The sequence below is a fragment of the Trichosurus vulpecula genome (genome assembly GCF_011100635.1).
Source record: "Trichosurus vulpecula isolate mTriVul1 chromosome X unlocalized genomic scaffold, mTriVul1.pri SUPER_X_unloc_1, whole genome shotgun sequence".
In the NCBI taxonomy this organism is placed as follows: domain Eukaryota; kingdom Metazoa; phylum Chordata; class Mammalia; order Diprotodontia; family Phalangeridae; genus Trichosurus; species Trichosurus vulpecula.
The window spans coordinates 587,930-609,980 of record NW_023494377.1 but is presented as its reverse complement, the minus strand read 5'-3'; the positions used below and the strand labels follow the sequence as shown (position 1 = coordinate 609,980).

The 22,051-nt window shown below is 41.2% G+C and overlaps 1 protein-coding gene across 1 annotated transcript in view; it reads right to left on the bottom strand.

Moving 5' to 3' along the window:
* Positions 1-22,051, bottom strand: part of TBC1D8B (TBC1 domain family member 8B) — a gene marked incomplete in the record, with an annotated part of 97,864 nt that overhangs the window by 54,448 nt on the left and 21,365 nt on the right. Inside the window, 1 exon segment of the mRNA XM_036740448.1 lies at positions 10,425-10,535. Coding sequence (XP_036596343.1) covers positions 10,425-10,535 — 111 coding nt within the window.

The following is a 22,051-nucleotide window of genomic DNA, read 5'->3' as shown; positions in this document are numbered from 1 at the left end:
TTCTTTTATTTACAAAAACATCCAAAATGTCACGCAGCAACAATTAATTAGGAGTTTTACTGGATGGTAAGCTGAATGAGTCAGCCGTGTGACAGAGTACCTGCAAAAACTAACCCAACTTTAGGATGCATTAAGGTAGGCATGGTGTTCAGGCCTAGAAAGGCCAGGAGAGGAAAATCGTGTTGCATCCTGCCCTGGTCAGGACACACCTGAAGGATAGTGGACAGTTCTAGACACCAGATTTTAAGAGGGACACTAGCAAGCTGGAGAATGCCAGAGGAAAACAACCAGGATCTTTAAAAAAACAAATAAGTGATAGGGGCTGCTAGGTGGCACAGTAGAGCACCGGCCCTGGAGTCAGGAGGACCTGAGTTCAAATCTGGCCTCAGACACTTAACACAATTACTAGCTCTGTGTGACCTTGGGCAAGTCACTTAAGCCCAATTGCCCTGCCTTCCCCTCTCCAAATAAAATAAAATAAAATAAAAGAGACAAACATTAAATTGGGGCAGCTAGGTGGTGCAGTTAGTAGAGCACTGGCCCTGGAGTCAGGAGGACCTGAGTTCAAATTTGACTTCAAACACTTGACACACTTACTAGCTGTGTGACCTTAGGCAAGTCACTTAATCCCAATTGCCCTGCTTTCCCCCCCCTCCAAAAAAATAAAATAAAAATAAATTTAAAAAACAAAAAATCAAATAAATATATTCATTCATTTTACACGCATTTATAATGTCACTCCTACTCCCACACCAACTGAACAAAAAAAGAAAACTTTCATTATGAACATGCAGTCCAGCAAAACAAATTCCCACACTGACTATAGTAAAAAAAATGTTTATTACTCCCTGCATTTTAAATTTATCACCTCTCTGGCAAGAGGTGAGGGGCATGTTTCATCTTTAGTCTTCTGGATATTATCTCTGTAATGATGAGAAGCCCAAAGTCTTTTTTTTAAATAATATTTTATTTTTTTCCCCAGTTACATGTAAAAACAATTTTTAGCATTCACTTTCAAAAATTTCAAGTCCAAATTTTCTTCTTCCTTCCCTCCTTCCTTCTCCAAGAAGGTAAGCGATTTGACATAGGTTACATATGTGCAATCATGCAAAACATGCTTCTATGTTAGTCATGTTGTGAAAGAAAACACAGGCCAGCAAAGAAACATGAAAAAGATAAAGAAAGCAAAAAATAGTATGCTATGATCTGCATTCAGACTCCATCCATTCTTTCTCTGGAGGCAGATAGTATTTTTCACTCTAAGTCCTTCAGAACTGTCTTAGATCATTGTATTGCTGAGAGTAGCTAATTCATGCAGAGTTGATCATCATACAATATTGCTGTTACTGTGTGCAATGTTTTCCTGGTTCTGCTCACTATACTTTGCATCAGTTCATATGTCTTTCTAGGTTTTTCTGAAATCATCCTGCTCATCATTTCTTATGGCACAATCGTATTCCATTACAATCATATACCACAACTTGTTCAGCCATTCCCCAACTGATGGGCATCCCCTCAATTTCCATAGAATCCTAAAGGTTTTCAAAGACAACAGGATCTTAAGGGGCCTTGAGACCAGGCCATGTGATGATCTGCTGAATGAGCTAGTGACTTTTAACTGACAGAATAGATGACGGGAAGGGGAAGGAGGAAGGGAAAGGAAGCACCTTAAAGGCTGCCACATGGAAGAGGAATGTATTAAACTACAGAGAGATATAGGGATTAAACTTCAGGGGGCGATTGCAAAGAGGTTTAATGTAAGGAAAGTCTTCTTAGAGCTCTGCGAAAGTGGAATAGGCTGCCTCGGGAAGCAGGTTCCCCCTGACTGGGAGTTTTCAAGTGAAGGCCAGACAACCACTTCTTGTTGTATTCTTGGTCAAGTAGGGGTTGGTTCTCATGTAGATTCAATTAATGCTATGAAGCATCTACTACGCATATAGCACTCTGGTGCTCAGGATATAAAAGACAAAACTGAGACAGCTTTGCTCTCGGGGATACGATATCTACACAGATAAGTCAACAGGAGGTAGCTTGGACAGAGCACAAAAACTGATGAAATTTGGAAATCCTCAAAGGGATTTACAAGTATTATCTCATTTTATCCTCACAACAAGTCTGTTACGTAGGTGCTATTATTATTATTCCCATTCTATAGATGTGGAAACTGAGGTGAATGGAGGTTTAGTGACTTGCCCAGGATCACACAAGTTTGTAAGTGTCTGAGGCTACATCTGAACTCAGGACTTGCTGACTCCCAGTACACTACTTGGGAAAACTTCATAGAGGAGGTAGTACCTGGGCCTTAAGTTGGGCCTTCAAAAGAAGAAAAGGACTCTGGCAGTGGGACTAAGAAGGAGTGCATTCCAGGTATGGGGGGCAGCCTACACCAAAACATAGAGATGGGAAATAGAATACTAAGTTTAAGGTCCCTTCCCTCTCCAAGATCACTACTGTGAGATCTCAGACTTGTTAGGATTTGCATTTCTCTGAGCAACTGACATTTCCTAGAGGACATTGCTAGAAGCAACAGGTAGATGATACAGAGAGGGAGCTATGAATTAAATATACAGAAAAATTTCCCAAGAATTAAGAGCTGTCCCAAAGTGGAGTGAGCTGCCTCAAGAGTTAGTGGGCTGCTTCTTAGTGGAGGCCACCTAGCAAAGACTTGACCACATCTGTGTGGGGGGGGGGAAGGAGAGGGAGAGGGAGAGGGAGAGGGAGGGAGAGAGGGGGAGAGAGGGGGAGAGAGAATTCTTGTTTGTTTAGCTATAGATTGGGCTAGGTGGCTCTAAGGCTCCTACCATTACTGGAGAATTTGAATCATATGGTTACTGATAACTTTTCCTCTTTGGAGAACTGTCTGTTCTTATCTTTTGGTCATTAATGTATTACAGAATGTTTTTTATTCTTATATACTTGAGTCAATTACTTACAGATTTGGGTTGTTAAGCTTTCTAAAGTGACATTACTGCAAAGATTTTTCCCCCTACTCCATTTCTTTCCTTTTCACTCTGGATGCATTTCTTTTTGTTGCATAGAAGCTTAATTTTATACAACTAAATTCATCTATCTTGTCCTGTATAATTCCCTCTAAATCATGAAAGTCTAATTTTTTAACTTCTCCACAGTTAAAAGGTATAACATTCCATTATCTTGTCATTTTAAGATGATTTCTTAAACATTTAAATCATTGAGCTATTTAAAATTTATTATGGGGTATGAGATGTGGGTCTCCTTCTATTTTTGCAAACTGTTTTCCAATGTTGTCTTCAGGTTTTGTCAAATCACATTTCATTTCCCAGTGTTTTGTGACCTTAGCTTTAGAAAACGCTAGTCCACTGTGTATATTTGGTTCTTGATCATGATTACCCCATCTGTTCCACTGATCTTTTTAAAAATTCCTACCTAGTACAACAGTTTTCGTGATTACTGATTTGTAAATAATTTGAGAGATCAGTGCCAGTTCCTCTTCCTTTTCCTCCCTCAATTTCCCTTGACGGTCTTGTCCTTTTGCTCTTCTTCCATGAGCTTTATTATCTTATCTATCTAATGCTATAATTTCTCTAAATACCAATGTATTGTGACTGATACGGCATGAAATCATTTATTTGGGAGAGTTGTCATCTTTATTATATTAACAGCCATTTACTTTGGATCTCTCTCAGAGTCTTCCCTCTCCCCGTGCTTCTTCAAATTCCATACATTTGTTAAGTCTTCTGGAGCAGTAATATTCCATTATAGCCGTGGGCCACAATTTGTTTAGGAATTCTCCGTTAATGGGCACATATTCTGTTTCTAGATGTATACTACAGTGAGTATGAAACGATACAGAGGGAAGTCAGCAGAAACAGGAAAATAACATACACAATGACTATGACTATGTAAATGAAAAGAACAAAAAATCAATGCCAGGATATTCAAATGACAAACCTTGGCTCAGGAGAAGAGAAGAGAAAAGAAGAGGGAATGAATGCACCTGCCTCCTTTCAAGGAAAGGAAGAGGACCCCGGGGGTGGAATGTTGTCGAATCTGCTTTCAGACACCATGATCTGTGCGTGGGGGTTGCCTTGTTTTTCCCCCCTTTACAAAGGGAGACTCATCTGGCTTCAAATCCTACTTCTGACACCACCTGTGTAACCCTGATCTGTGAGTGGAGGTTGGTTTAATTGCCCCCCCCATTTACAAAGGGAGACTCATCTGGGTTCAAATCCTGTTTCTGACACCACCTGTGTAACCCTGGGTAAGTCAGTTAAACTCTCTGGGCCTCATCCTCTACATGGGTACAATGAAGGGCTTGGATTAGATCATCTCTAAGGCCCTTTCAGCTCCAAATCAAGGATTTTCTGTGTGACCTTAAGTCCCTTCCCTTCTCTGGGCCTCAGTTTCCTCCCCTATAAAATGAAAAGGTTGGACTTGACCTCTGAGGTCCCTTCCAACCCTAGATCTATTGTCTTATATGTAATATAGGCAGCTAGTTGACACAGTAGGATTCAGGAAAATCTGAGTTCAAATCCTGCTGCAGACACTTACTTAAAAAAAAAAAAGGTACTACAAGCTGCGTGGCCCTGGACAAGTCACTTAATTTCTCACAGCCAGAGTTTCTTCAGCTAAAAAATGGGATAATAATGGCACCTCTCTCCCAGGTTTGTTGTGAGGAGCAAGTGAGACAACAAATATAAATAAAGGATTCTTTAAGCACCTTAAAACATTATGTAAATGCTATTAGCTATGTGTAACCATGAGGAAGTCCCTTCAGCTCCCTGGCCTCAGTTTCCTCCTCGGTAAGAGGAAAGGGTTAGACTGCACAGTCTCTGAGGACCCTGTCACGGATGAATCTGGAATCCTGGGAATTATCTCACCCTAGTCCCTTCAGCTCCCTGGCCTCAGTTTCCTCCTCAGTTAAGAGGAGGACACTGCACAGTCTCTGAGGGCCTTGTAGGTCATGAATACAGAAGCCTACGTAGGTGATCTCATATCGGTCCCTTCAACTCACTAGCCCACCATTTCCTCCTGGGTAACAGGAGAGGGATGGATTCCAAGGCCTTTAAGGGCCCTGCTGCCTCAAGTTCTGGGTGCCTAAGAGGGAATCTCACAGCAGTCACTTTTGCTTTCTAGGCCTTAGTAACAGAAGCGGGGGTGGGGGTGGTTAGATGGCACAGTGTCTTCCCAGTGGCTTTAGCTCGATAGGCCTCAGTAACAGGAAGGGGGGGCAGTTAGATGGCACAGTCTCTGAGGGCCTTCCCAGTTATGAATCTAGAATCCTAGGAGTGATCTCACACCAGTCCCTTCAGTCAGCTCTCTGGCTTCTATTACCTCCCCAGGAACAGGAGGAGGTTGGGCGCCATAGTCTTTGATGGCCTCCTTGTAGGTTATAAAGCTAGGGGCCTATGAGTAATCTCCTATCAGTTGCTTTAGCTCTCTAAGCCTCAGTTTTCTCATTTGTAAAATTAGGTGGTTGGATTTGATGACCTTTAAGTTCCCTTCTAGGTCTAAATGTACAATCTACGACTCTTGTTTCGGCAACACAGAAAGTAACAGTAGTAGGAGAAAGAAAAATTCTTAATCAGGGCAATGGATATTTCAACAGGAATGAGTAAGGGCTCCATGAACTTAATTAACTTACTGTGACAACAAGAAAGTTTTTATACTATACATACACCTAAGTGTGTGCCTAGGTGTGTATTTAAAATGCACCTATGGGTGTCAGTTCATTTACAATGTGCCCATATGCATCAAATCACATCAACAATCGCTTATAAAGCACCTACTATGTGCCAGGGACTGTGCTAAGTGCTAGGAATACAAAAAAAAGGCCCCAAACAGTCTTTGCCCTCAAGAAGCTCCCAGTCTAATGAGTGTTTGGCCTTGGGGGGACTCATTCCAGGGTGTCAGACTACTGCATCTTGCTGGAAGCGGGGGGAAACCTGTGCAAGGGCAAGGCAACTACTGTGGAGCATAGTGTGAGCACAAGTGTGTGTATATTTACAATATGCCTATGTGTGTACTTGGAATGTGCACATTGTAAGTGTGCCATACCTCATTCACTTAATGATCTCAGCAGCTCCCATGGATGTAATTATCTCAAGGCAGATGATTCTCAAATCTAGTTATCCAGATGCTGACCTCCATCTCTGCTGACCTCCACTCTTACATCTCCAACTACCTTTATGGACATCTCCACTTGGATGTCCCTTAAACTCAAAATATCAAAAACTGAACTCACTATCTTTCTCCCGAAACCTACCCCTCCTTCCTAACTTCTTTATTACTGTCAGAGGAAACTCCATCCTCCTAATCTCCCAGGCTCCCAACTTAGGTGTCACTCTTGACCCCTTCTTCTCTTCTCACGCCCCACCCCCATATCCAATCTATTGCCAAGTTCCATCAATTCACCTTCACATCATCTCTTGAATATGCCTCCTTCTCTTCTGTGACACTGCCACTACCCTAGTACAGGCCTCATGCTTGTACTATTACAACAGCCTACTGGCTGGTCTCTCTTCCTTAAGTCTCTCCCTACACCAGCCCATCCTTCATTCAGCTACCAAAGTGATCTTCCTAAAGCACAGGTGTGATCATATCACATCCTCCCTCACTCAATCCCATTACCTCCAGGATCAAATATAAAAATTCTATTTTTTAAAGTCCTTTACAACTTGGCCCTTTGCTATCTTTCCAGGAACCTAGGACCCAGTGAAACTGGCCTCCCTGTTGATCATATCACAAAACACTCTGTCTCCCTACTCCGTGCATTTTCAATGGCTGTCTTCTATGTCTGAAATGCTCTCTGTCTTTGTCTCTGGCTCCTAGCTTCTTCCCTGGATTCCTTCAGGTCTCAGTTAAAATCCTACCTTCTGCAGGAAGCCTTTTCCCTTCCCTTTTAATGCTAGTTGCTTCTCTCTGTGATTATTTCATTTATCCTATCTATATCTTGTTTATACACAGTTGTTTGCATGTTATCTCCCCCATTAAACTGGGAGCTCCTTGAGGGCAGAGATTGTTTTTGCCTTTCTTTGAATTCCCAGTGCTCAGAACATGCCTGGTACATAGGAAACAAGCACTTAATAAATGCTTATTGACTGACTGCACAAGTAGGTATATATTTGTTGCTGTTCAGTTGTTTTCAGTCATGTGCAACTCTTTGTGACCCAATTTGGGTTTTCTTGGCAGAGATACTGGAGTGGTTTGCCATTTCCTTCTCCAGCTCATTTGAAAGATGAGGAAACTGAGGCCGACAGGGTGAAATGACTTGCCCAGGGTCACACAGCTAATAAGTGTCTGAAGCCAGATTTGAACTCAGGAAGAAGAGGCTTCCTGACTCCAGGCCCAGCACTCTATCCGCTGCAGTGCCTCCTAGCTGCCCCCATAGGTATATATTTACGATGCACCTACATGTGCCTACATATTTAAAACATCCACAAATGTGCTTGTATGTTTAAATATGCACAAGTATGCCCATATGTATATTTATGTGTACAAGTGTGCCTGTACTTTTCCACTATTTCTATATGCCCATATATTTACCACACACCTATGCATGCCCATATGTTTACAATATGCTCAAGTGTGCCCAGGTGTACATTTGTAATATGCACAAGTGTGCCTGTATGTTTACAATGTACACACACATCTATGTATGTGCGTATGCAAATTTACACTACGGTTGTGTGTGCCCATATATTTACAACATGCCCATGTGTATGCATTTACAATGTGCCTGTGGATCTGTATATTGATAATGTGTCTCTGTGTGTGCATTTATAATGGTGCCTAAGTGTGTACATATTTACAATATGCATAGATATACACACACTGCATATATCTCTGGGGCATGCTATCTCTTAAAGCAAGCTAGGTGACTGGCTAGAATAGGTTAATCCAGCATGTTCATACAGCAACTTTAACATACACCCACACACCCAGCCGCCCACACACCCACCCACAGCCAAACACATGGTTTCTATCTAATACAGCTGCCAAGCTCTGATGTCCCTATTATATTTTCGAAAAGCAATTACTGGAGTCTTGTATAGCTCGGCTCCTTGATGGCAAGGGTTTGGTTTGGTTTGTTTTTTCCTCTCTGCTAAGTAGGTGTCTTTGGATGAAACAGTTTCTCAGGCAGAAGGGGGAGAGCAGTGAGAGCTGGGGATCTGAACAAAACAAGGGGGGGGTGCTGTTAAGCACTCCTTCTCTAAGAAGTCCATGCTTATTATGAAGAAGAAAGCATCAAATGTAGCTACATCAACTGAGAATGTCAGCTCACATTTCTACTTCAAGTAGTAACTGATCACAAGTAATATTTGGGGGGAGGCCTTTTCCTCTCTATCGATTCCAGATTAGAGCTGTGGAAACAAAGACTTCTTCAAAGAACAATGAAAATGTGGCAAGCAATAATAGCTTTATGCAATTTGATGGTATAGTTGTTTCTTATGCTGAAAGGAAATCTGTCTCCCCAAAGATGGAGGGGGGTTCCTGTTTGCATTACTTAATGATGGGAAAGGGACCCATAATACACACAGACACATAGAGGAACCAGCTGTTGCAATCAGACCCTAAATAAAGTTGTCCATTAAGCAACAAGACCCATCTATCACCTTCTCCATCAGTGTAGTGCTATAGCCCCTGGTTCTCCTAGTCCAGTTTTTGAGCATTTTGATGCATGTGGAAATCAATCCCGGCAAGTATTATTTTTTCCCTTAAAGAATCTTGCATTTTTGAAATGAGTCAAGCATACACATAATAGAGATCCATAAAAGGTGTTCCCCAAACCTATTAGGACAGTTTGTTATGACTGCCATTTAAAAGCTGAAGGAGGCTTCCAGTATATGCTCATTTCTGGTTCTTTACAAAGAAGGATAATGCCACTCAGCCAATGGGTCCTATTCCTCTTTGATTCCAGTTTATTCAGAATAGGTAATGTACGTGTTTCTTTTTCAGAAAAAAATGGCCAAAGAAGATGGATTTCTACATGGACAGACGTTAAACCTTTGTTACCAATTCATCCATTAGGCTGGGAATGACATGGACCTTTCACGTCAACAGGCTTGTGACCACAAAGGCCAGATGCAGTATTGGGTTTAAAAGAGTCAGAGAGGAAGCAATCTGCCAGTCACACTGAAGAATGAAATAGCAAGCCCAAAAACAAGGGGCATATTTGTCTCCATGTAACTTATACATTCTTTACCTACATATATGAACTGCAGAAATTCATAGGTCATGTGCAGCTTGAGAAAAAGCACCTACTCACAAGAGAAAACAAAGGAGTCTCACACTCGACTTTAAAAAGGAAAGGTAGAAATCTCAGAATCTAATTAGACCAATATTACAATAGCATAAAAAGCTAAGCAACAAGCAGTCCTTGTGGTTTGGATTTCAAAGCAAACATCTGAATATTGTTAGCTAAAAATCCTGGCAAACATTTTCCCCTGCTACACAGTTCATCATATATTTCCAGGGCACCTCACACACACACACACACACTCTCTCTCTCTCTCTAAAGTTAAGTGAGCATGTAGAAGAGGTTCATCTGGCAGGTTCACATGTCAACCCCAATTTCTTCCCTCTACTGATTACTTCCTATCAATCCCGTATATAGCCTGTTTGTACAGAATTTGTTTGCTTGTTGTCTCTACCATTAGATTGTGAGCCCCTTGAGGGCAGGGATTGTCTTTCACCCTTTTTTTGTATCCCCAGTGCTCAGCACACATTGGGTGCTTAATAAATGTTTATTGACTGACAGAATCAGTGTCAGATTGTCAGTGTGTGGACTATTGGGGCGGGGAAGAAGGAAGAACTTCTGGACTAGGATCTTGATCTTCCGAAGGGCTACACCCAGAAAGGTATTAAAAGGATGAGCAGGAGAAAGTAATAAGGGCAGTAGGACTGATTTCCCTGGTTCCCTGTAAGTCCCAACTAAAATCCCATCTTTTACAGGAAGCTTTTCCCAACCCCTCTTAATAATCTCCTATCTACCCTATCTATAGCTTGTTTTTACATAGTTGTTTGCATGTTGTCTCTCTTATTAGACTGGGCACTCCTCCAGGGTAGGCACTGTCTCTTGCCTCTTTTTGTACCGCCGGTGCTTAGCACAATGCCTGGTATATAGGAAGTGCTTAATAAATGTTTATTGACTGACTGACTAGGTATGACAGATGGACTAGCATGGCATGGCTAGAATCTATACTGTTAATGGACTGCCCTCCACACCAGATGGGAATTTGGGGTGAGGGGCAAAAAAAGAGAAAAGTATTATGTCATTTTTGTCAAAAATACAATAACAGAAAATCTTACTATTATATCCCAACATGGTAACAGATGGGTTTTCATAGCACAAGCTAGACAACTAGAAGACAGAATGATGGGTCCAAACAAATTCTTAGTCCTCTTCATTTCAAACGGAGAGACACTCTCAAAGCCCCACTTACCACATGCGATGGACCAATAGACCTGAGAACCTGGCGTCTGATGGAGGATGCGGAATGGAGCCACTTTCGCAGTTGAATCTAAGACTGAATCAAGCGTCCCAACCAGAAGGCCTGTGGCAATGGAGAGATGGGTGAAATTAGGATTTTTATAAAAAATGGACAAAATAAAAATCACTTCCTGTGAGAAGCACGAGAGAGGCCATGTGGAATAGATGCTAGAGAGCCGGCTTCCAAGGCAGATGGACCAGGCCTCTGCTGTCCACTGGCTGTGTGACTCTGGGCAGCTTTTCTAAGACTAGAATGTACAGAACAGGTGATGGATGATCTCTGAAGGCAGAGGGGGCCTCCCCAGACCTATAAAATCATAGGTATAGTCTAAAAAAAAACAAAACAAAAACAAAAGATGAAATAATGCCACGTTTAAGTCGAGTATTTCCATTTCCAGCTCGGGGAGTCCCCCATCAAAAGAAATCGAGTCTACTACATTTCTTCTATAATGCCACAGTAGGGCTATGAGTGGAGCTCTTGAGGAAATCACATTTCAGCAGGAGTAAGTCAGGCTCAATTACCCAAATCTCACAATATCATACTAGTTACAAGCCTATTTCATAATCACTGAGACACAGAAGTGATTGTCTAAAGGTGGTAAAATCCTGACTAAGGAGAATGGTACAGAAATGGGGGCATGAAGGGAGGGGAGTCTGTTTAACAGTTAAGTCCAAATGCCTCAGCCAAGAATTCAAGATTCTTAGCCCTACCAATACAATCTTATCTTGAGTCATCATCCAACAAAAATAAACTATGCTAGTCAGGCCAGTCTCTTTGATAATCACTGCCATAACTCCCGGGTTATTCTTGCCTTTTTCCTCAGTGGGTTGTTTTTTTTTCATATTATGATCAAGCTGAAATCTCCTCCCCAGACCCCACACCATCCAAATCTTATGCTTTTTCCAATGCTGCCTTCCTTCTGAATACCCATATGATTCTAAGGATCAGAGATCCAGAGCTGGAAGGAAACTTGGGGGCCATCTCACCCAACCACCCCACTTTACAGAGGAGGAGTGACTCGCCCCAGGCCACCTCATCCATCAGAAGTAGGCTTTGAATGTCACTCCAGAACCAGAGTCCTCTGCCCAATCTACTGATAAGTAAAATGATGCAAATGCAACCAGACAAGACAAATGCATCCTTTTGTTCTGGCATTTTGGAGTGTTTTACTTTGTTGGGTCCAAGCTCTTCACTCAGAGTAGGCATTCTAGACCAAACTTTACAAGAGTAATTCATTTTAAACCAGGTTTTTCACAGGCTTTCAATTTTCTCCTACCAAAGAGATTTCTTGGAAAAAGTGATATTTCAAGCAAGCTTTGAAAGAGGATAAAGACAAGAACTGAGAGATTATAGTAGGGAACGGGAACAAACAAAGAACAAGGGGACTGATGTCAGCTGCGAGTGGCAATCTCACTTACCTGTCCATTACTTTAAAAAAAAGCCATTTTATTGATACCTTGTATTTTTAACATCAGGGTCATTTTGGGGTATGTGCTGCCCTCGCCACCCTGGGGACTGAATCCTCCCTTATAACAAAGAAAAAGAGATAAGCTAAGACAACTGATACTGTGACTATGTCTGATAACGTTATGTGCATGCGACATTCTGCCCTTGAAGTCCTGGCCTTGCTCCTCAAAGGAAGGTAATAGGTTTCATTATCTGTTCTCTGGGACCATTATTGGCTTTTCAATTACTCCCAGGCCAGCTTCCTTTGGGGGCTCTTTTCATTCGTACTGTTGGAGTGATTGTAGATATTGTTCTTCTGGACAACTTGGCAGGAAGTCTCCAGAAGAATTCTCTAAAGACCTATGTTTGACCTTGGGCTAACATGTAACACTTCAAACAATGACTTGAATCAAGGCATTGATGGCATGCTCATTAATGGTGGAGATCAGAGAATCATAGATTTCAAACTGGAAGAGACCTTAGAAGTCCACGCCCACTGAGTCCAATACTTTTACTTTATGAATGAGGAAACAGAGGCCCAGAGAGGAGAAATGAGTTGCCCAAGACCACAAGTAGTAGCAATGTGAGGATTTGAACTTAGATCCCCTAACTCTGAATCCAGGGCTCTCACTGCTACACCATACAGCTAATACACTCGATGGATCCTGACAGGCTAGAGCATTAGGCTAAATCTACTTAGGTGCAATTCAGTAGGGATGAACATGGTCTTTTTTGTCGTTCAGTCGTTTTTCAGTCATGTCCAACTCTTCGTGACCCCATTTGTGGTTTTCTTGGCAGAAATACTGGATTAGTTTGCCATTTCCTTCTCCAGTTCATTTTACAGAAGAGGAAACTGAGGCAAACAGGGTGAAGTGACTTGCCCAGGGTCACACAGCTAGGAAGTGTCTGAGGCCAGATCTGAACTTACAAACATGAGTCTTCCTGACTCCAGGCCCAGCACTCTATCCATGTGCCACCTACCTGCTCACAAAGCCTTATGCTTGGGTTAAAAAATTCAATTCTGTAAAAATCAGACAAAGGAAGACAATCCATATAACAATTTTTCTGAAAAAGATCCAGAGGGTTAGTGGACTGAAAATATGAACCAGTAATGTGATATGGCAGCCCAGAGGCAAATGTAAACTTGGGCTGCATTAAGAAGTACAGCTTCCAGGAATAAGGATGAGGTCTAAGGTATATATAACTTATATAAGGTATAGGAATAAGATATGGCTTCCAGGAATGATCCCTCTGTACTTGGCCCTGATCAGACCACATGTGGAGTACTATGGGTACCTCAATTTAACAAAGACATTGGTAAGCTAGAGGGCTTACTAATCAGAGCTGAGCAACCAAGATGGAGAAGGGCCTTGAGTTCATGTCATACAAGGATTAGCCGAAGGCACTGGAAATGTTTAAACTAGAAGAGAGAGTAGAGCCCAGATGGTGAAGTAGCAGGAAGAAATAGAGTGGGCTCCAAAAAAAAATCACCCCCTTCTTAACAGATCTAGTAAACATACTAGACTGAATCTTGATCAAGAAATCAAATAACCAGCACATTGAGTCATTCTTCCAGCACAGGTGGGCATAGGAAGACAGTCAGAGGTCCAGGGACACAGGGGAACAGGGTCTGGCCAGTAGTATGCACTCAGGGACCAAAAGACAACCGAGGCCATGCACTGAGACAAGATGAGGTCCCACACCCATACTGGAGCATCATGACCTCATGCAGGCTGTGAAAACAGGTGCTAAACTGGCACCTTTGTTACTCACTAACCAGTTCCAGGTCACACATCCAGGGAGGCCTGAAGAAGGAACTGCTGCCTAGGAGTGGCACTTTAGGGTAAGGAGTGTTCATAAGCCCTATGCTATGCACTGAGTGAGTGAGAGGAGCAAGTTCAGAAGCAAGAAGACTTGGACCCCCAGGAGCAGGGCGAGGTCTCAGTTCCAACTCAGTTCTAACCAAGCCTGAAGCCTGCAGAGGAATAACCAGGGCAGAAATCCCAGACCGAAGGAGAGCCTGCAGATCTTCCTGGATCAGCAGAGCTTTCCCACTGGCTGGTAGGGGCTGAGTCCAGCAGCAACCTACTGAAACTCCAAAGGTGGTAAACCCACAAGCCTGTCGCTCAGACCCAAATCCAGGTCAAGAACTTGGAGAGCTCAGACCAAAGGGGTAGCCATCAGATTCTGTTCTGGATCAGACCATTTTGGGAGCATCCCAGCCTGAGCTGTCCCTAATAACCAGGAATAATCTAACACTCAATACCCCAAGAAAACAGCAACAGAACCACTTAGACATTCCCTCCAGAAGTTCCCGGAGGCACTAGGCAAAAAAGAATAATATCATAAAACACTTTTATAGTGACAGAGATGCTCAAGACACAAACCCAGAAGAAGAAAATAATTCTAAAATAACTACAAGCAAACCCTCAAAGAAAAACACAGCTTGGGCACAAATTCACAGAATCCTGGAAGATGTGAAACGAGTTTCTTTTTAAGTTAAAAAATGTTTTATAAATGAAATTACGGCACTAAAGGGAAAAAACGGAAAAGAAAAGAGAACTATGGAAGAAAGAACTGAAAAGAGAAGTGATAGCTTGGCACAAGAGGTACAAAACCTTGCCCAAGCAATAAACTCCCTAAAAATCGAATGGACCAAACAGAAGCCAGACTCCATGAGATAACCAAAAATATTAAAACAAGGTCAAAAGACTGAAAAAGTAGAATTTAAAATAAAAATAGGATAAGAAAATAAAAACAGAAAATGTAAGGTATCTCATAGCAAAAACAACTGATACGGAAAACACATCAAGGAGAGACTATTTAGAGATCATTTGACTACCTGAAAGCCACAACCAAAAAAAGAGCCTAGATATAATATTTCAAGAAATTATAAAAGAAAATTGCCTAGCTATCTTAGAAACAGAGGGCAAAAGGGAAATAGAAAGAATCTATCAGTCATCTCCTGAAAGAAACCCCCAATGAAAACCCCCCTGGAACATTACAGACAAAATCCAGATAAAAGAAATAAAGATAAAAGAAAAGATAAAAGAAATAATACTGCAAGCAGAAGGAAAGAAAGAATTCAAGTACTGAGGAACCACAATAAGGATCACACATGATTTAGCAGCCACTACCCTACAGGTGCCAAGAGTTTGGAATACAACATTGCAGAAGGCAAAGAATATGGGGTTATAATCAAGAACAACTTGCCCACAACAAATTAAAGCAACCCTGAGGTTCCACCTCATTGTCAGATTGGCAAAGCTGACAGAAAAAGAACCATTGCTGGAGAGGCTGCAGGAAAACAGGCACATGAATTCACTATTGGTGGAGCTATGAGTACAGTCATTTAAAAAAAAAGTATGCCCCTGAAGTTACTAAACTGTGCATATCCTTTGATCTGGTGGTAATGGTGGTGGTGGTGGTGATGGTGATGATGATGATGGTGACGATGGTGACGAGACAACAGCTGCTGCTGCTACTACTACCAGGCCTTACCCCAAAGACGTCAAAGAAAGAAGAAAAGGATCCGTATGTACAAAAATTGTAGTAGCTCTTTTTCTTTTTTTGCTTTTATAGTGGCAAAGAACTGGAAAATGAGGAGATGCCTATCACTTGGGGAATGGCTGAACAAATTACGGTGTATGAATGTACAGAACACTATTGTCCTGTAAGAAATGATGAAGGGGATGGTTTAAAAGAAATCTGGGAAGACTTGTATGTATTGATGTGAAGTGAAGTGAACAAAAAACCAAGAGAACAATTTTTATAATAAGAGGGACACTGTAAAGACAAACAACTTTGAAAGGCTTAAAAATTCTGATCAATGTAATGACCAACCAGAGGACCCATGATGAGACATACTACCTACCTCCTGACAGAGAAGCAGTGGACTCAAGATGCGGACTGAGATATATGTCTGCACATAGCCAGTGCAGGATTTTATTTCCTTTGACTACATATTTTTGTTACTTGACTAGGTATTTTTTGCTACAATTTTTTTTCCAGTGAAAGGAAGGGGAGATGAGAGAGAGAGAAAAAAGATTTTTGTTTATTAAAAAAAGTAATTGTTTTTACAAGGGAAGAGAAGAAGGGTAGGAAGAAAATAACAAGCTCCATTTTTGATATGATGAGTTTGAGACATCCAGCTTGAAATGTGCAAAAAGGTAAAAATTGTTAATGAGAGACTAGAGCTCAGGAGAGATGAGGGATGCATACAGAGACCTGGGAATCATTTGAATAGAGAGAGCTGAAGCAACAGGAACTGATGAAAACACCAAGTACAGTAGTATAGAGGGAAAACAGAAGAGGGTACAAGACAGAGCCTTGGACCACGGTTAGAGTCTATGACCTCGAGGAAGATACAACAAAAAGACTGAGGAGTAGTCAGACGGTAGGAGGAGACATAGAAAGATAATGTCAAGATAATCTAGTGAGGAGAGAAGAAACTGATAGTGTCAAATCTTGCAAAGAGATCAAGAAGGATGAGGAATGAGAAAAAGTCATTAGATTTGGCAATTAAGTAATCAGTGCTAACGCTGCAGAAAGTAGTTTTACTTGAATGACGAGGTCAAAAGCCAAACCATAGAGGTTTTAGAAGTGAGTGGGAATATAGAAAGCGCAGGTGCCTAGTGTAGAAGTCTGGCTGAAAAAGGGATGACAGACATAAGATGACAGCTAGCAGAGATGGTAGGATCAAGTGATGGTTTTTTGAAGATGGGGAGCACATGGGCATGTTTGAAGGTATTGGGGAAACGGCTAGTACACAAAGAGAAATTGAAGATTAGAAAGAGAGTGAGGATGACAGAGAGGCTGATCTGTTGCAAAAGGTAGAATAGAATAGAATCAAGGGTGCATGTAGAGTGGTTGGCTTTGGCAAAGAGAAAGCCCATCTCTTCACGTGAGACAGGAGTGAAATAAGAGACAGTGGAAGAAGATGACATTATGAGGAACAGATAAGAAGTTCTCAATGAATGGGCTCAATTTTTTCAATGAAGGTCCTCAGCTGCAGGGGGTGGGGCGGTGAGGGGGTGGGAGAGTGGAACAGGGCCATGGGAGGCTTGAATGAGGACCCAGTTGAGACTCAAGTAAATTGGAAGTGGACCCATGTTCAGCAGCATGTGGTGGATGGTGAGAATGATGCAAAGCATGACCAGGGAAAGGACAAGTGGGCAAAGGATTTGAGTATGGATGACAGCACAGAGTTGAACTGAATCATCAGGGAGTCAACATAGGGAAGGGAGGTGAGTATAGCCAGTACAGAGGTGATTGCCTTGGAGAAAAATAAAGGGGTGGAAGGTTTGGAAGTTGCGGCGAAGAAGAACAACAGAGTCAGGGTTTGTAAGGCAGAGGGAAAGATGGAATGATAAAAGATTATACTCAGGTAAAAAAAAAATTCGTAGTCAAGAGTGTTATGTGGCAGCCAAAAAAAGAAAATGGAAATTGTGGTCTATGTTAAGAAAGAATAACATCCTGAAAGATGGAAGTAGTTTTCTTCACTCTTCCCAGACATGACCATGTCTGGAGTATCCTATCTAATTCTTGGCATCACATCTTTTTTTTTGGAGGGGGGAAAGCAGGGCAATTGGGGTTAAGTGACCTGCCAAGGTCACACAGCTAGTAAGTGTGTCAAGTGTCTGAGGCCGGATTTGAACTCAGGTTCTCGTGACTCTAGGGCCCGTGTTCTACTCACTGTGCCACCTAGCTACCCCTTGGCATCACATCTTAAGAGGAACAGTAACAAACTAGAGCATATCCATTGGAGGGCATGTAGGGAAAGGAATCTCATTCTCCCTCTCCCTCCCACTCCCCTGCCATGGCATATGCACATGGCTAAAAGAACTTATGATGTTTCGCCCAGAGAAGAGGAGGCTTTCAGAAAAAGGATAGAATAGCTTGCCTCTTTATAATCTCCTGTAAAAACAAAATATCAAAAATAAGGGAAACAATTTTTAAATTATAAGAAAAATTGAAATTTCCCCTCTCTAAAGGAAATTAATAAACCAAAAAAAGAGCTGATGATTTTTTAAAATTCAAGAATCAGCTGAAGCAAATGCCAAAAGCAGCAGTAGTGATGCAGAAAGGGAACAGTGCAAGCTATCCCAAAGGGCATTCTCAAATGGATAAATGACTTGCTTCAATAATTCAAGGAAGAATTAACACTGAGAAGATCATGAAAGGTAACAGAAGAACTTGGAACAATTAAAAATTCCCAGGGGAGGAACTGAAGCTATGTGAATGAAATTTTAAAAAAAGAGAAAAATGATGAAAAAAGGCAAGATAGAGAATATACAATACACCATTAATGGAGTTCTGAATTTGTCCAGTTGTTTGGGAAAACACTCTGAAATTATGTTAGGACAACTGTTCACATACTTTGACCCACTGATACCACTAATGGGCATAATTCTTCAAAGAGGTCACAGGCAAAAGGAAAGGTCCCGTATATGTTTACTAAAATATTTAGAGCAGCTCTTTTTTATAATATCACAAAGAAGGAAAGGAAGTGGGTGCTCATCCACGGGAGGATAGCTGAATAAATTCTGGTTTATGAATGGAATGGAAGAGAAGTGCTTACAAAAATACATATACCTTTAAACTAGATAAACTGTTAACGTAACTTAAGTGTAGTATTGGATAAATCATCTAAGATAAATAGAGAAGAAAAAGAATGTGGAATTTGGGGTGTGGGGGAGTAAGGCGAACTGAAAGTGAAGCTTCTATTTTTATTAAATGGGTATGTGGAGGGGAAGGGGTAGAAATAGAGAAACAAATTGCTAATAGCATAAAATATAGGAATCTTGTTTAGTACTGTCATTTGTTTTAATGACAAGTAATTAAAGTTTGTTTTACCTTCTGAAAAACCAAATAATAATTCAAGAAAAGAACTGAAGGAACCATAATAACACTAAGTATAAATGCACTTAACTCCAAATACAAGAGTGGCAATGACAATGACAAATGGTCAATGTTGGTGGGGCTGTGTGAAGATAGGTACACTAATACACTGTTGGTGGAGCTCAGAGTTGGACCAACCATTCTGGAAATCAATTTGGAATAATGCAAGAAAAGTCATTAAGCTGTTCATACCCTTTAACCCAGATCTACTGGGTATATATACTCCAGGGAGACCAATGGCTGAAAGAAAGGTCCTAGTCACCACTCACAGTTTAAAAAGCACTGAAGGGGTCATGAGTGGAAAAAGTTTAAAACGTTCTGCTATATATAATAAAATATTAATAGCAGCACTCTTTATGGCAGCAAAACAAACAAATTACCAATCCTGGAAATAAAATGGGTACCCTTCAACTGGGGGAATGGCTAAACAAATTTGTGTCATATGAATGGAATGGAATATCACAGGGCCATAAGTAACAATAAAGGAGGAATTCATAGAAACATATAAAAAATTCACAGATAAAGCAGAAGGAATAAAATAATATATACAATGATTATAATAACGTAAATAAGGCAGAACACCAGTGAACAGCAAGGAACAATCCTGGTCCAGGAGAAACCAGAAGGAATCATACATACCCTTCTCTTGATGAAAAGGAAGTATACAATGTCAGACCTGGTCTGGGTGTCAGCTTTGTGTAAATGTCTTTGTTATGAGCAAAGGTTTAGGCAGCAGAAGAGATTAAGGGAGAATGCTATGGTTTAAAAAACAAAAGGCAACAATAAATTTTTTTTTAAAGGGGGAAGCTGGGTTATGGAGTGCATTGGAAAATAGAATCCAACAATATTTGACTAGAGGAAGTGCATTTCAGAGTTGGAAGAGAACCCAAAGGTGATCAAAGCCAACCTGCAAAGAATGTCCAATCCCAGCTGGAGGACCTATGATGAAGAACCTACAGGAGTAGGCCTTTTCCCTTTTAGAAAACTCTACCTCCTTCTCTGAGCTCTGGCCCCGCAACTGGCAACAGGGTTAACCATACCAAGAAGGTCAGAATTGTTGGTAAGCATGGAACATGTTATGGTGTATCCCTCAGAAAAATGGTGAAGAAAATTGAAATAAGCTAGCATGCCAAGTATACCTGTTCCTTCTGTGGTGAGAACAAAATGAAGACACGGGCTGTGAATATGTGGCATTGTGTATGAAAACAGCAGCTGGTGGTGCATGGACCTACAATACCACCTCTGCAGTCACAGTCAGATCTGCCATCAGAAGACTGAAGGAATTGAAAGACCAGTAAAATCTTCTTATCAAATATTTGTAGCCCATAGTTCAACAATAAATGGGTTAATTTATGGAACAAAAATTTCAAAAAAGAAAAAAAGAAAACTCTACTTCTCAGAAAGTGTCTCCTTCCATCCACCTCTCTGTAATGTCTATCTATTGCTCCCAGTTCTGCCCACTGGGGTCAAGCAGAATAAAGTCAATTTCCTCTTCTGTATGCTAGTCCTTCAAACGCTTGAAGACAGCTATCATATCTCCTTCTAACTCTTCATGTTTAGCCATCATCCCCAGTTCCCTTACCCAGTCCTCATTCAACACAGAAAACATTAACACAGATTACAGCTGAGAGACTAGTTGTTGTGACTGTGCTGTTTCCATCGGGTCCAATTCTTTGTGAACCCATTTGGGATTTTCTTGGCAAAGATACTGGTTTGCCATTTCCTTCTCCGGCTCATTTTCCAGATGAGGAAACTGAGGCAAAGAGGGTGAAGTGACTTGTCCAGGGTCACACAGCTAGGAAGTAAGTGTCTGAGACTGGATTTGAACTCAGGAAGATAAGTCTTTCTGATTCCAGGCCCCAGTGCTCTATCCACTGTGCCACCTAGCAGCCCAAGAGACTAAAGCCAGAGGTGGGGAACCTGCAGCCTCAAGGCCACATGTGGCCCTCTAGGTCCTCAAGCATGGCCCTTTGACTAAATCTAAACTTCAGAGAGCAAATCCCCTTAATAAAAGAATTTGTTCTGTGAAACCTGGACTCAGTCGAAAGGTCACACCCAAGGACTGAGAAGACTACATGTGGCCTTGAGGCCGCAGGTTCCCCACCCCTGGGGACCAAAATGTGTAAAGCTTCCTCAAGAAAAGCAAGAGTGGTATTTGAGGAGATCAGAATGAATGAAATGAATGAATGAACAAATAAATAATTTACTAGGTGCCAGACACTACGTTATATACTGGGCATACAAATACAAGAAGTGAGACAATTCTTGCCCTTAAGAGAATGACTGGAAAAAACAAGCTGGAGGGGGGTTCCCCAGGGAGGGGTGTTCTAAATTGGAAAGTCACATGGGTGTTTAGTGGAGCCATAGGGCAAATGATTGATGTGTCTTTTCAAGAAATGGTAGTGTTGATTTGATTACTGGTTTCAGAGCTAGAAATTGAGGGGGAGGGAGAGAGAATAGGAAGGGTACCCACCCCGGGATGTGGCATGAAGTTGGCCAAAGAACAGTAGTGTGGTAGTCTAGATAGTGAAAATGGAATTCAAACCAGAAAGTATTAACAGGCATAAATAAGGAAATTGTGTTTAAAGGGTAGTATTCAAAAGGAGAACATAATCATTTTAAAATATTCATTCCCCAAATAATGAAGCAGTGAAATTTATAAAGGAAGAGTTCAAAGTCTTATAAGAAAGATAGAAAATTAATAACAGTAGGAGATTTGAATACTCCTACCTGAATATAATTTCAACAAAAAGACATACAAGAATGAAGGTGCAATGCTGAATACATCTAGCAGACAAAAATGAATGGGGAAAGCAAAGAATATATTTTATTCCTCCCAAGTACACACGGAATATACACCAAAACCCACCCCATCCCAGATTACACAACAGTGATGGGTCAATTTGTCAGAATCAACTGAAAATACACATTTTGGGACACAGCCTATGTAGCAAGGATAAGAAAAACACAAACTGGTACTTAAAGCATAATGTACTCACTTTAGCCCATATGGAAAACAATCCACACCAGAGGTACTAGGTGTTGATCTAAACAGTTACCCAAAGATTTTGATAGGCTAGAAGAGTGGGCCAGATCAAATAACATGAAATGTAACTGGGCTAAATGACAGATCTTATACTTGGCTTCAAAAAAGTCAACCTTACCAGCAAAAATCCAGAGGAGGTACAACTAGATAGGTGTGCATCTGAAAACAATCTTAAGGTTTAATGAAC